The sequence below is a fragment of the Spermophilus citellus genome (genome assembly GCF_964194105.1).
Source record: "Spermophilus citellus genome assembly, chromosome: 3".
NCBI lineage: Eukaryota > Metazoa > Chordata > Mammalia > Rodentia > Sciuridae > Spermophilus > Spermophilus citellus.
Genome location: NC_138184.1, coordinates 136,083,470 through 136,098,885, shown reverse-complemented (window position 1 = coordinate 136,098,885; position 15,416 = coordinate 136,083,470). Strand labels below are relative to the sequence as shown.

The window sequence follows — 15,416 nt, the reverse complement described above, 5'->3', positions numbered from 1 at the left end:
TTAAATTTCATAAAGTACAGTTTTTCAATGTTTTTCTTTTTGGATACTGTTTCTGATGTCATGGCTAAGAAACTGCCTAATCCAATGTCAAAAAGATTTACTTCTAGAAGTTTTATAGTTGTAGCTCTTACATTTAGGCCCGTGATCTATATTGAATACATAATTGTGTGTGATTTGATTGGGTCTAAGCTTTTTTTTTCTGTTTTTCTTCTCCTTCTCCTTCTCCTTCTTCTTCTCCTCCTCCTCCTCCTCCTTTTTAAATTTTTTTTTTTTGCATATAGATGTCCCATTATTTCAATGTCTATTTTCAAAAGACTACCCTGTCCTCACTAATTACTTTGGAAACTTTGAATGAAAATTAACTATAAATGTGTTTTTATTTGTGGGCATCCTATGTTGTTCCGTGTATTTAAAACTAGACTCACACCAGTATTACAGTGTTTGGGTTAGTGTTGTATCAGAGTTGGTTTCAAAATCAGTTAGCAGAAGTCCTCCAACAGTGTTCTTCCAAATTGTTCTGACTGTTGTGGCTTCTATTAATTTCTATATAAATTTTAGGATCAGCTTTCCAATTTCTACCAAAAAAGAAAAAAAGGACATTAGGATTTTGGTAAGATCCATCCTGGGAGAACTTCATCTTAACACTATCGAGTCTTCTGAGCCATCAACATAATTCATCTCTCCACTTCTATAAAGCTTTCTTTAATTTCTCTCAGCAATGTTTTATTGTTCTCAGAGTAATTACATTTCTGTCATCAAATGTATTCCTAAGTATCTTCATTATACTGTGAATGGTATTGTTTTCTTAATTTTAATTCTTGAAAGTTTGTTGCTTTTATAAACAAATATGATTAATTTTTATGTTATTTGAATGTATTTCATGTGTTAAAAATATTTTTATATATGCTACGATTTGAATTTTCATGTAATCCCTAAATTCATGTTTTCATGGTATTTTTAGGTGGGACCCTCAGAAGATTATTAACTTTAGCTGAGATCATGAGGTTGGGGCTGCCATGATGGGATTAGTAACTGTGGGGTTTGTTGTTTTTTTTTTTTTTTTTTGATACTAGGGATTGAACTCTGAATGTAGGGGCTCTTAACCACTGAGCCACATCCCCAGCCCTTTCTTAATATTTTACTTAGAGACAGGGTCTCGCTGAGTTGCTTAGAGCCTCAATAAATTGCTGAGTCTGGCTTTGAACTCAGGATCCTCTTGCCTCAGCCTCCTGAGCTGCTAGGATTACAGGCAAGCCACTGTGCCCGGCTGGGATTAGTAACTTTAATGAAAAGAAGAAGAGAGATTTAAACTCTCTCACCATGCGAAGTCCAATACCACATTATGATACAGTAAGAAGGCCCATTTCAAATGCTGGCGCCACAATTTTGTACTTCACCGTCTCTAGCACCATGAGCCAAATAAACCTATACTCCTTATAAATTAACCTTTCTCAGACATTTAGTTATAGAAATAGAAGACAGACTGACTATATTAATTTTGAAACTGAAAACTTGTTAAACTCCTTTGTTCTAGTAGTTAATTTTTTGCAGATACCTAAGGATTTTCTATGTTTAGAATTATATTGTCTGAAAATAAAGTTTTATTTATTTCTTGCCAATCTGCATGCCTTTGTTATTTCCCTTTCTTTAGTTAACCAGATGTAATATGACTCCAATACAATGCTGACTAGAATTAGTGAGGCTGGACCTTCTTACTTGTTTTTGAATTTAGGAAGAAAGCATTACTAAGTCATTCGTTTTAAAGTATGAGGTTAGCGATAGGGTTTTCATTGATTTTTTTTATCAGGTTGAGAAAGTCCCCCTTTCTTTAATAACGTGTTGAGTGACTAACATGACTGGGTGAAGGCTTTTGTCGAATAATTTTCCAGTTTATATTGGGTTGATAATGTAGTTATGGCCTCTATTCTACTAATTTGGTGTATTTCATTATTGATTCTCAGATATTTAAGCAATCATGCATTTCTGGCATTAAACCCTACTTGGTAACAGTATATTATGAATTTTCTATGTTGCTGAATTAATTGTTTAATATTTTATTAAGGATTTTGCATCTTAATTTTCATAAAAATATTTAATATTTATAAAAATATTGTTAGTTTTTTTCTTATAATGCTTCTGGATTTGGCTCTAAGGTAAAACATAACATGAAGTGGGATAAAATTTATGAAAGAAAATTGATTGGATTTGAATTATTTCTACTTTAAGTAGTTTATAGAATTTACTAGTGAAGCTTTCTAGGCTTTGTATTTTCTGTATTGGTTGAATAGTGTCTCTGGAAACACGTCCTTCCTAGAATTTCATAACGTGCCTTATTTGGAAATAGTATCTTCATAGATATAATTAGTTAATATGAGGCCATACTAGTATGGTGTGGGTCTGCAATCCAAGGTGATCAGTGTTCATATAAGAACACACACTGAGGAGAAGGCGGTATGAAGACACACAGAGGAAGATGGCTATGTGACACTGAAGGTCAGAATTGGAGTTTCACAACATGGAAAGTGAAGGATAGCTGGTAGCCCTGGAAGCCAGGAGAAAGAACTTGACATCTAATTTAAGACGTCTGGTCTCCACAACTGAGAGAATAAATTCCTGTAGTTTTGGAGCCACCTAATTTGTGATAGTTTTTTATAGCAGCCCTAGATAGCTAATACAGTTTCTAAATAGTAATTCAATTTCTTTACTTGATATAGGTCTATTCAGGTTTTCTATTTCCTCTTGAGTCATTTTTGGATACTTGTACTCCATTAAGAAGTTGTCCATTTATCTAAATTCTCTACTTTCTTGATACAAAATTGTTCATAATATTCTGTTACAATTGTTTTAATTTCTTTTGGGGTACAGTGATGTTTCCTGTTGTTTTACTCTTGATTTTGATGACTGTTTTTTTCCTTTTTTTCTAATGGTTGGTATATTTAATAGTTTATCCATTTTATTGATCTTCTCAACAATATTTTGGTTTTGTCAATTTTCTTTATTGTAATCCTGTTTTTAAAATTAATTTCTGCCATGATCTTTAATTATTTCCTTTCTTCTACTTAATTTGGGTTTGAATCATTTCTCTTTTTCTGCCTTTTGGAAGGGAAAATTTTGCTCATTGTCTTTATATCTTTATTTCAATGTAAGTGTTTAAAGTGTTACATTTTTCTTTTCATACTCTACCTGCATTCCACAGACTTTAATAGTTTCTGCTTTTATTTTCACTTAGGCCAACTATTTTCTAATTTCTCTGTGACTCCTTCTTCCTTTTTGTTCTTAAAAAAAGCATGTTAAATTACTTTTATGTAGTTTAGCATTCCCAACATTTTCCTATTATTGACTTCTTTTTTTTTTTGTTTGTTTGTTTGTACCAGGGATTGAACCCAGGGGTACTTAACCACCAAGTCACATCCCCAGCTCTTTTTTATATTTTATTAGAGACAGAGTTTTGCTGAGTTGTTTAGGGCCTCACTAAGTTTCTGAGGCTGGGTTTGAACTTGGAATCCTCCGGGCTCAGCCTCCTGAGTCACTGGGATTACAGGGATGTGCCACTGTGCCTGGCTCCTATTATTGACTTTTAATTGGAGAAGTATTTGTCTGATTCCAGTCTTTTAAAATGGTTTGATACTTGCCTTATTGCATAGTACATGGGCTGTTATGTAGAATGTTCCACAAGTTTTTTAAAAATAGTGTTTATTTTGTTATTAATGGATAGAGTGTTCAATAGATTATTAGCTAGGTCAAATTAGTTGTTTGCATTGTTTAGAACCTTATATCCTTTTTTGTCCAGTCGTATCAATTACAAAGAAAGGAGTATTAAATATTTCAATTGCATTGTTGAATTTTCTATTTTTCTTTTCATTTGTCAATAGTTTGTCCCCTATATTTTGAGGCTCTATTATTAAGTTTGTATACAAAATTAACATTAATGATCATTATAATATTAATATCTAATGTAATAATTCTTAATTTTTTATTGACAGAGTGACTGCTTTATTATTATAAAGTATACCTCTTTGTCTTCAGGATTATTCAGTATCTTATGAGTATATTTTGTCTGATTGTGATATATTTCACTCAATTCTCTTACTGCTATTTCTATAGCATATATCTTTACATCTTTTAATTTTCAATCATTTGTGTCCTTTTTTTTTCTTTTTGGTGTTAGGCATCAAACCTAGAGCCTCATGCATGTTGGGCAAGAGCTCCACTACTGAGCCACATCCCCAGCCCCATTTGTGTCTTTAAATCTAATATGTATCTCTGGTAGCCAGAATATAGGTGGATGTTGCTTTTTTGAAACTCCATTTGATTAGCTTGTCTTTTTATTGGAGTGCGTAATCCATTCACATAAAATGTTATAGGACAGAGAGGTGGGAGGGGGGCAGGAGGTTAGCAAGGATGGTGGAATATGATGGACATCATTATCCAAAGTACATGTATGAAGACACATACCAGAGATATGAAAAATTGTTCTCTATATGTGCAATATGAATTGTAATGCATTCTGCTGTCATTTATTTAAATAAATCAATAAAAAAATTTAAAAATGCCGTTTTATATTGTTCAATATACATTGGCCTTTAACCTTTAGCACTTTCTGCATTTCTTATGTTTTCTCCCCTCTTCTGTATTTATTGCTTCCTTTTGTGAAAAACAAGGTTTTAACATACTATTATTTCCTCTGATTATCGGTATTTTTCAGTTGTGCTGAGGTTACAATGTACAACTTCAACTTGTCAAAATCTATTTCAGTTTAATACAAATTTAATAATAGCAAAACATTACAACCTTGCTCAAATATTGTTCCACTTCCTCACCTCTCCTTTGGGTTGTTTTTTCTTACATTTTATATCCACGTGTGTTGTAAACCAAATAACACAGTATTATAATTATTTCTTTGAAGACATTTTCATTTTTTTAAAAAAAATTAAGTATGTATGTGTAAATATATATTCTTTTACATTTTCATGCATATATACGATTTACAGTGCTTTTCAGTCCTTCTTATGGATCTAAGTTACCATGTAGTATATTTATTTCCTTTCTCTCTGAAGAACTTCTATAATTTTTTTTATATAGCAAGTTTGTCAGCAATGAATCTTCTCAGTTTTATTTTCCCATTCTTCTTCATTTTTAAAATGATAGTTTAATTTGATAATCCTTTGATAATCCCTTTCTCCCTTCTCAGCTCTTTAAACATGTCTTTCCACTACCTTCTGGTCCCCAGAGTTCTGATGAGAGGTCAGCTGTTTGTCAAACATTTCTGTTGCTGCATTCAAGATTTTCATGTTGCATTTGGTTTTCAGAAGCTTAAATATGAGGTATTGAGACTCATTCCTCTGTGTTTATACAGTTTGGAGTTTGTCAAGTTTGTCTTCACCTTCCCCTTTGTTTCTTTCGTCTCCTCCTGGAACATCCATTTCACTAATGTTGAGATACTGAACACTGTGCTACATGTTTCTGAGGCTCTGCTTATTTTCCTTTATTTTCCGTCAAGCTCAATTTTTCACCATTCTTGTTTTGGATAATTTCTGTTGATCTATTTTCAAGTTCACTGATTCTTTGTTCTGTTGAGCTTCTTGAGTGAATTGTTCATTGTTATTATGGTTTCTCAAATCTGGAATTTCTATTTAGCTCTGATTATTACTTTATATCATGGTTGAAATTCTCTATGCTTGCTCAAAATTGTCATAATATTTTCCTTTAAATCTTTTACTATGGTTTTCTTTAGTTCTTTGGATGTATCCATATCAGTACTTTGAAGTTTTGCTAGATTCATTTAGATTCAATTTTTATTGTTTCCCCCCTAAGTATGTGTCTCTATTTACTGTTTTGTTGCATGTCTAGGAAGTTTTTTTTTTAAATAGCAAACTGGATAGCTTAAGTAATCTATTTAGTAACTCTATATCCTGTTTTATTTTTCTGATGACTGTTAGTCCTTCTTTTCTAGTAATTTTCCTGCTTTCAGCCATAGATCTGTTTTCCCCAGAGCATAAAGCCTCTGCTATCTGCTCATTTTTTATTTTGGTGTTGTAAGGTTCATACCTGTGTCTGTGTAGCTTAGAGCCACTAAGCCATTTGGCTGTGCTGAAGCACCTCAAACTCATAACCCCATCCTCTATCCATCCATCCAAGTGTGGGTTAAAGAGCACATTCAAAGTTGCCTCCATTTTCCAAGTCTCCCTTGGCTTTTACCTTCAGGTCTGCCCCACCTGTTTATAAACAAAAGGTATGGTGTTGGAGCAACTTGTTTTTCTTTCCACATTCACACAGTGTGAAGTGCATGAGGAAAAACTTGCATATGTAAAACGAACAAGAAGAACAACAGTAAAATATGAGCCAAAACAGAAAACTTACTCAGTCTGCAACTTACTCTTCATCTGTGAATCTCCATTATGTATTCATGTCTATTCGTGTTTATTTGGTGAATCACTTTGGGACTTAGCTACATAAATTCTCTTGCAATATTATCACAGTGTTTAATTTGATGTCTCTTTTTTTCCTTTTCTGAGCATTTCTATGCATGGTAGAAAAAAATTATGAGACTTCTGCCTCCTGTTATTCATGTCTCAGTGAGGGTGGGACCCATGGCTATGGCTGGTTATCACTTCCATGATTCGATTCCATTATATAAAAATGACTAAAGGAATTTTTCATATGTCATTAAGGATTATAATCAATTTACTTTAAGTTCATCAGGATTTTCCTGTGTGGGCCTCACACAATTTGGAAAGTTTGTTCTCGCTGGTGTTGGACAAGAAAGAAACAGTGAACTATTTCTTGTGTTGCTAATTTCCTGTGCAAAGAGGCAGGCTCTACTCATGGGACCTCAGTCTTGCGCTGGGAGGAGCTGGATTCTGCCAACAAGCAGTGAACTTGCAAGAGGACCAGAGTCTTAAATCAGTTGAAGCCCCAGCCAACCTTGCAAAATCCTGAACAGAGAACCCCATGATGTTATGGCCAGTCATCTGAGCTGCAGAAATTGGGAGATGATAAATTTGTGTTGGTTGAAGTTGATAAGCGTGTGGTGATTTATTATATAACAATGCCAAACTAAGACACTATGAAATCTATTTATAGAGGAATTTTCCCTGAATTTGTATTTACACAAGATGTAGACTGGCATGTAATCATTCAGTTACTCAGAACTCTTTAATTTGCAATAGGTTTAATTTTGGGACTTCTAGAACAAAATTTCTATACATTTCTGTCCTGATTTCCAAAAGAAAATAGATAATCATAACCCCTTTGAGTACTTCAGGATGGACCCAGCACAGTTCTCAGACTACCATGTGTATTTACTTGTTCAGACCTTCACATCACCCTGTGTCATTCTCAATTTGCAGATTAGGTAAAGAAGGTACAGATAAAGTTATGTCCCTAAAATAAACAGGATAGCAAAGCCAGGGTTCAAACCTAGGCCATCTGACTCTAAAAAGAGCCCAAGTTTTATCACTCTTAAACTTCATGCCTTCCTATTGCTTCCACAACAAAATATGGAAAATTCAAAAAAGCACTAAAAAAAAATAAATCACCAGTAACGTTGCCATTCAGAGTTAATCATATCATTGCTGTAAACTAACGTTTGAGTGTTCATTCTAGCTAAGAAGGTAGTTATATAGATAGCGAGATGGCATATTATAACTTAATGGGTCTTTTACTCTGCTTAACACTCTGTACTTTTCTCTTGTTTTCTTTCCCACAGTACAGAACATTTACAGAAAGAAAAGAATCATTCACTTTCTTCATGAAGAATAGCATGCTGTCTTCCTGGATGCTTCTGATTTTGCTCACTGTGCCGCCTTTGCCCAGTCACAGACCTTCTTATCTCTGCAGTGTTTTTGAGGTCTTTCTTTTCAGGGTTTTTGTGATTCTTTTCTTTTCAAGACAATCAAGGAAATAAAAAGCAGATGGAGTGTGATAAATTCAGATGATTGGGAAAGTACCATTTGTGCTAAGGTCAGAGTTAAATTCAAGGATAATTTAAAAGTAAACTTAGAAGATTGAAGAGAAGAGAGTGTGTAAGGAAACTGTCAAAGTGAAGGGCAAATATAGAGGTGGCAGCCAGGGAATCAGGTGATCTGTCTGGACCTTGAGGATCTACCTGTAAGGCCATTGAGGGTGGAGGTGAGACTATCCAGATTGCTCTACTGAGAGGAGTCCAGCAGCCATAATGCCTCAAATATGACTGTAGGAGCTGAGGGGTTGGGGACAGAGCCCTCCCCAAAGACCAAGAACTGCAAATGTCAGAGTGATACTCTGCTCTGACTCAGGAGAGAGATCCACCCTCAGAGAAGGGGAGGAAGAGAACCTGAGTTATCCAGAGGAAAATGCACTTAAACACATAAATGGCAAGATGAAATGTTTTCTACTATCACAGAAACAGTGTCTTATGAACAAGTGTTCAGTTACAGAAAATAGAGAAAGCAAAATTTCTATCTAAATTGTGATCATAAATTTGCACCCTTCTGTGCTGGGTCTGTTTAAATCTTTCCTATTTTTAGCAGAGACACTGTCTTTTTTTCACTTGCATGCGCTTGAAACTATAGACCACCTTTTTCTCTTTATCACTCAAGCCCTAGAGACATCTCTGACTACTCTGTGTGGGATACGTGGCTGGAGAGAGGTATAACCTGACTGTAAAGATGTTTTATATACTTAACATAAAAGGAATCAGGGGAGGCATGTGTTTTTAACCCTTTAAAAAAAACTTCCCAAGCACTTTAAAATATCCCAAACTGGATGGATTAATTTAAATGCCAATGACTGAGAAACCAAAAGGATTAACTTCCCATAAATCATCCATGTAAAGAAAATAATGCTTTACAAAAGTGAACTTGCCTTATTGATTCTATGACATTTGAAAAATGGCAGAAAGGCAAAACTTGCCCAAGCACTGTTGAATCAGCACTTGTTTAGTGACCAAATGGGATGACTAGTTTGTTGCTTATAAAAAGAGGAGACTGGAGAACTGGGATTTCCAATAGTTCTGATGTTGGCATATATTCAAGACCATGTCCTCAGGTTTGCTGGTTGGTTCCCTATTGCAAAGCTTCTCTGGGACTGGAGCTGGGATTGGCTATTTGTCATGGGATGTTGACTCAATATCCTGGTAACTTTTGTGGTGGTTCTTTTGGAGAATCTCTTCAGTCATACCCTCTCAACCCATTTTGAGGAGCCATATATGTCCCTTGAGCTCTTCTCACTCCCACCTGCCTCTTATTCAGTGATATGAACCCGTCTCCCAGATTCTCTCTGCTGGGAAGTTAGAATTGACAAGAGAAGGTAGGCCGGCTCTGTGAAGGCTGTGCCATCACATGCAAACTCAGAACTGTGGGAATGAATTGGCACAAAAGAGTGGATTGTAATAAAAACAGCTCATCTGCAGGGCAGAGAGGAGCCAGTGCTGATAGTCCAAGAGTAAGAACTCCCTGGATTCTTGGTAGTTATCATTTTTTGGCTCCTGGCTTGATATTTAGGTCTAACTATTTTTCTGCCTTTTGACTTCAATTTTTTTTCTCACATTCTCAGTAAAAAAGTTTTCTCCTTTTATTTGTTTATTTTTATTTTTTATGTGATGGGGATGGAATCCAGGGTCTCATGCATGCTAAACACACACTCTACTATGGAGCTATATTTCCAAACCCCATTCGATTCGTCTTACTTGCAAGCCTAGGTATTACACTCCTATTTGCCAAAATGGTGGTTAGGGATTCAGTGTCTGGGAAATAAGATAAAGGAATGGACATAAGAGGAAAACAATAATAGCAACTACCATTTAAAAAATGAGTCTTATGGGCTGGGGATTTAGATCAGTTGGTAGAGTGCTTGCCTCACATGCACAAGGCCCTGGGTTCAATCCCCAGCACCACAGACAAACAAACAAATGATTCTTAGATATAACATCAAAAGCACAAGAGAAGAAAAAACTAAATAGGACATCATCAAAATTATACAAGTTTGTTCTTGAAAGGCTCTTATCATGAAAGAGGAGTTAATTCACAGAACGGAAGAAAATATTTACAAGTTGTATATTTGATAAAGGACTTACACCTGGAATATATAAAGAACCTCACAATTCTATAACAAAACGACAAACCCAATTTAAAAATGGATAAAAGAAGACATTTCTTCAGAGAAAATATGCAAGTTGCCTGTAAGCATATGAAAAGATGTTCGACATCATTGTCATCTGGGAAGCACAAAGCAAAATAACAATGAGATCCTATTCCACTAGCCACTAGCATAGCTCTAAGCAAAAAAAGATGGTTGATCATGAATGTGAAGAAATCACTACCTTCGTAGATAGCTGGGGAAAATGTAAAAGGGTACCACTACTCTAGAAAATAATTTGGCAGCTCCTCAAAATGTTTAATATGGAGTTTTCATATGTCCTAGAAAGTCTGCTTAGGATTGAGTGATACCTGGAGAAAGTAATAACTGGCATTGTTTTTGGGGCGATGAAATGTTCTGGAATTAGATCTTGATAATCAATGCACAACACATGAATATGCTAAAAACTATTTTAAACTTTAAAATACTGAACTTTATGGTGTATGACAGGCTTCCCTTTCCTTCTTCTCTATCCAAGAACAGTCCTTGAAAAGTTCCCCTGAGTTCTTTGTATACTCTGGATATTAGGGCTCTATCTGAAGTGTGTGGAGTAAAGATTTGTTCCCTGGATGTAGGCTCCCTGTTTATCTCTCTTATTGTTTCTTTTGTTGAGAGAAAACTTTTTAGTTTGAGTAAGTCCCATTTGTTGATTCTGGTTGTTAACTCTTGCACTATGGGTGTCCTATTGAGGAATTTGGAGCCCGAACCCACAGTATGTAGATCATAGCCGACTTTTTCTTCTATCAGACGCCGTGTCTCTGATTTAATATCGAGCTCCTTGATCCATTTTGAGTTAACTTTTGTGCATGGCGAGAGAAAGGGATTCAGTTTCATTTTGATGCAAATGGATTTCCAGTTTTCCCAGCACCATTTGTTGAAGATGCTATCCTTCCTCCATTGCATGCTTTTAGCCCCTTTATCAAATATAAGATAGTCGTAGTTTTGTGGATTGGTTACTGTTTCTTCTATTCTGTACCATTGGTCCACTCGCCTGTTTTGGTACCAGTACCATGCTGTTTTTGTTACTATTGCTCTGTAGTATAGTTTGAAGTCTGGTATCGCTATACCGCCTGATTCACACTTCCTGCTTAGCATTGTTTTTGCTATTCTGGGTCTTTTATTATTCCATATGAATTTCCTGATTGTTTTATCTATTTCTACAAGAAATGCTGTTGGGATTTTGATTGGGATAGCATTGAACTTATAGAGAACTTTTGATAATATCGCCATTTTAATGATGTTAGTTCTGCCTATCCATGAACAGGGTATATTTTTCCATCTTCTGAGGTCTTCTTCTATATCTCTCTTTAGGGTTCTGTAGTTTTCATTGTATAGGTCTTTCACCAAATAACCCAATCAACAAATGGGCCAAGGACCTGAACAGACACTTCTCAGAGGAGGACATACAATCAATTAACAAGTGCATGAAAAAATGCTCAACATCGCTAGCAGTCAGAGAAATGCAAATCAAAACCACCCTAAGATACCATCTCACTCCAGTAAGATTGGCAGCCATTAAGAAGTCCAATGACAACAAGTGCTGGCAAGGATGCGGGGAAATGGGTACACTTGTTCATTGTTGGTGGGACTGCAAATTGGTGCAGCCAATTTGGAAAGCAGTATGGAGATTTCTTGGAAAGCTGGGAATGGAACCACCATTTGACCCAGCTATTCCCCTTTTCGGTCTATTCCCTAAAGACCTAACAAGAGCATGCTACAGGGACACTGCTACATCGATGTTCATAGCAGCGCAATTCACGATAGCAAGATTGTGGAACCAACCTAGAAGCCCTTCAATAGATGAATGGATTAAAAAATGTGGCATTTATACACAATGGAGTATTACTCTGCAATAAGAAATGACAAAATCATAGAATTTGGAGGGAAATGGATGGCATTAGAGCAGATTATGCTAAGCGAAGCTAGCCAATCCTTAAAAAACAAATGCCAAATGTCTTCTTTGATATAAGGGGAGTAACCAAGGACAGGGTAGAGACGAAGAGCTTGAGAAGAAGATTAACATTAAACAGGGATGATAGATGGGAGGGAAAGGGAGAGAGAAGGGAAATTGCATGGAATTGGAAGGTGAGCCTCAGGGTTATACACAATTACATATAAGAGGAAAGGAGGGGTAGGAGAAAAATTATATAAGTGGAAGAAACGATTTATAGTAGAGGGGGTGGAGAGAGAGAAGGGGAGGGGAGGGGAGGGGGGATAGCGGAGAATGGGATAGACAGCAGAATACATCAGTCACTAGAAAGGCAATTTGTAAATCAATGGAAATGTAACTGATGTGACACAGCAATCTGTATACGGGGTAAAAATGGGAGTTCATAACCCACTTGAATCAATCTGTGAAATATGGTATATTAAGAACTATGTAATGTTTTGAACAACCAACAATAAAATTAAAAAAAAAAAAAGAAAAGTTCCCCTGAACACAAATTTGAGTGAAGTTCCCCATGGAACCAACTTCAATCAGTGAGACACCAGTTTGGACTATTTTTAGAACCTGGCTTAGTGCATAGTCAGTACTCAGTAAATGTTAACCACTTGAATGGACTTCTCTCAACCCACCTTTATCACTCAAAGTCACCAAAGTAAGTCACCCAAGCAGAATTAGCCTGAAGTTGTGAGTTGTGGGAGAAATGGAATGGCAGACATGCCAGTTTCTAGATCCAAACCTTGAGAGACTGGTGGCTTCTAGTTCTTGTCCTTTGCAATGCTTTCTCTGGGATCCTTGAGCTACACTGGCACTGCCATGGGTAGGCACTCTGATGTACATTTCCCAGTGAACCAACCGTCTAGCCATATCCCATCCCCAAGGTGCCAAAATATAAATAAAGCTGTTTTGTGGAGTCCCAAACCCATGGATCTGCCATATGAATACCACCTAGTCACCTTGGTCACCCATGCGTGGAGCATAAGAATCACCAGCCAGACTCCGAACAAATTCCTGACTCACAAAAACATAAACAAAATGGTTATTATTTTGATTTGTTAGGCACCAGAAGAAGAGCAGAACAACCCATCATGGAATGCCCTCAACACCTCCTGCCAACTCTCTGTGGCCTCACTGGGAATGAAGCAGGGGAAGGAATAAATATTTCATGTTCATTTTGCCAAGATGGAGACCAGAGGAGCTCAGGTAGATAACTAGACTCAATCCAAAGATTTAATAAGCAACCAGCCTAGATGTAGAACTGATTTTACTTGAGCCTTTTTCAAGAATATTTCCATTTGATAGGCTTTAAGGTTTGACTTAGAGCAAATAGAATGTTAGTAAATAATGACTTAAGGAGAAGAAATCCTGAGTGAGGATGATCTCCCAGGCATGGTTCCAAGAGGCCTTAGACGTCTGCTTCTAGGTTTCTGGAAAATAGATTCCAAGGGATTTTGGATCTTTGGGTTTTAATTTAAATATTTTAGAAGTAGAGGTGTTCCCTAACAAGTATAATGATCAGATATCTTGAGTTTGGGAAAAGCAGGATTAATTCAGCTATTTTCCCATACAGTTTCCAGAGGGAATCCATGAGTGTCAGAATCTGCATCCCTATTTTCCATCTGTAGCAAGAGTAAGGCCACCATACTTATGCCTAGACTTCTTTTTCTGAAACTTAAAGCCAAGATTCATATTCATATATATATATATATATATATATATATATATATATATATATATATATATACATATATATATATTTTTTTTTTTGGTGGTGGTGCTGGGGATTGAACCCAGGTCCTTGTGAATGTGAAGCAAGTACTCTACAAACTGACTTCTATCCTCAGTCCCAGGATTCTATCTTATTATTAGCTTATTGAACAACTGCTACTCAGTTCTGACCCTTTGGTGGCTCCATGTACTGTTTCATCTAAACTTCCACCATTGTTATGGAGGCCCCATGTAAAACATATATATCAAAGGTCTCACTCTACCTCCAACTCTTCTACAAAATAAACCAAAAATCCCAAATCAAAAAATTTTAATTTTTTTTAAAGAGCTAGGAAATAAAACCTTCAATAAAATGAATCAAGAAGTCAGATGTTAATCTCATTTGAAGCTTTCATTTGACCACCAAATCTGGATTCCCTGAGAGTCTGAAGGAAGCTAAGATAGTCGAGTCCTTAATGAGTACAAATATGAAAATTTTACATGAACATTTCAAATCTCACAGTATCCCCGAATCCTCATGATATAGGCATTATTAGCTCTGTTTCAATGATAAAGACACAGAGGCATGGGGAGGGTTAAGTAACTTATTCAAGATTTTACAGTCATTAAGGAATAGGCAAGGAGAAGAGAAGGTGGGCAGAAAAATCAACTCAGACGTTTTAGGTCAATGCGCATGAAAAAGAGAAAGAATGTCAGGCTATTACAGTTGTGTAACCAAGAGGAAGAAAAAAATCCAATCACAAACAAAGCAGAAGACTTTAATGACTAATTCAAATCAGCAACTATATTATCACACTTCTTTGCACATAGAGGCATATAGTGTAAATGCTTATCCTTAGACTCAATATTTGTCTATGTCTGTGAGGTTTTCAGTGCCTTATTTGGAATATCACAAGTATTATGTCATTAAACAAGAAAGACATTTGCAAGAAAAGTATTATAAACCATTGATTTGTTGACATAAAAAATATAAAAAAATATTTTACATACCTACACAGGTGTGGCCATTGGAGTGACTGGTGCTGTGCTGGTCAATATAGGACACTGCAGAGGCCCAGGAGTGAAGGGTCAGGAGAAGGAGCAGCGGAGCTGCTAGGAGGGCTTTCCAGGGGGAGCTCATCTCCAAGCTGTGCACTCTGAGTGACCACTTGGCTGCAGAGGCTGCTGATTAGTGGATGCTGAAGCTCAGCCTGCAGAATCAGTCTTTCTCGCCTCCTCTTGTTCTCTCTACTTTGCTCTCCCAACATACACATACACACTTTTCAGTAAGTGTGATGCATAAAAAAAAAAAAATGCACAAACACTCACAGGCCACGTGGACCTGGGGCTGGGGAGAGTTGAAAGGAGTCCTTGGTTTGCAGTTCCTCTTAGCTGAATGCAGCAGGAAAAGGGAAAACCGAAGTTGCACAGTGTAGGCAACAGCACTTCCGTACTCCCTAGCTGAAGTGGGTGACCTTAAACCACAGGAGCCTTCAGCCTGTCAGAGTCCTTCTGTTGGGTTGGCTGGGAGGCCCTTCCCCTTTCATTCTTGCAAAACAAAACAAAAGTAAAACCAATCATGAAGATGAAAAAACGCTACACAACAAACACACAACTCTTGAGCAATTTATGATCGGCAGTACCCACA

At 36.4% G+C, this 15,416-nt stretch overlaps 1 protein-coding gene across 1 annotated transcript in view; it reads right to left on the bottom strand.

Moving 5' to 3' along the window:
- AOAH (acyloxyacyl hydrolase) overlaps window positions 1-15,171 on the bottom strand; it is a 223,752-nt gene extending 208,581 nt beyond the window's left edge. Inside the window, exon 1 of the mRNA XM_081285694.1 lies at window positions 14,780-15,171. Coding sequence (XP_081141820.1) covers window positions 14,780-14,909 — 130 coding nt within the window. The 5' untranslated portion in view covers window positions 14,910-15,171. The remainder of the gene's footprint in view (window positions 1-14,779) is intronic.
- Between the last annotated feature and the right edge of the window lie 245 nt (window positions 15,172-15,416).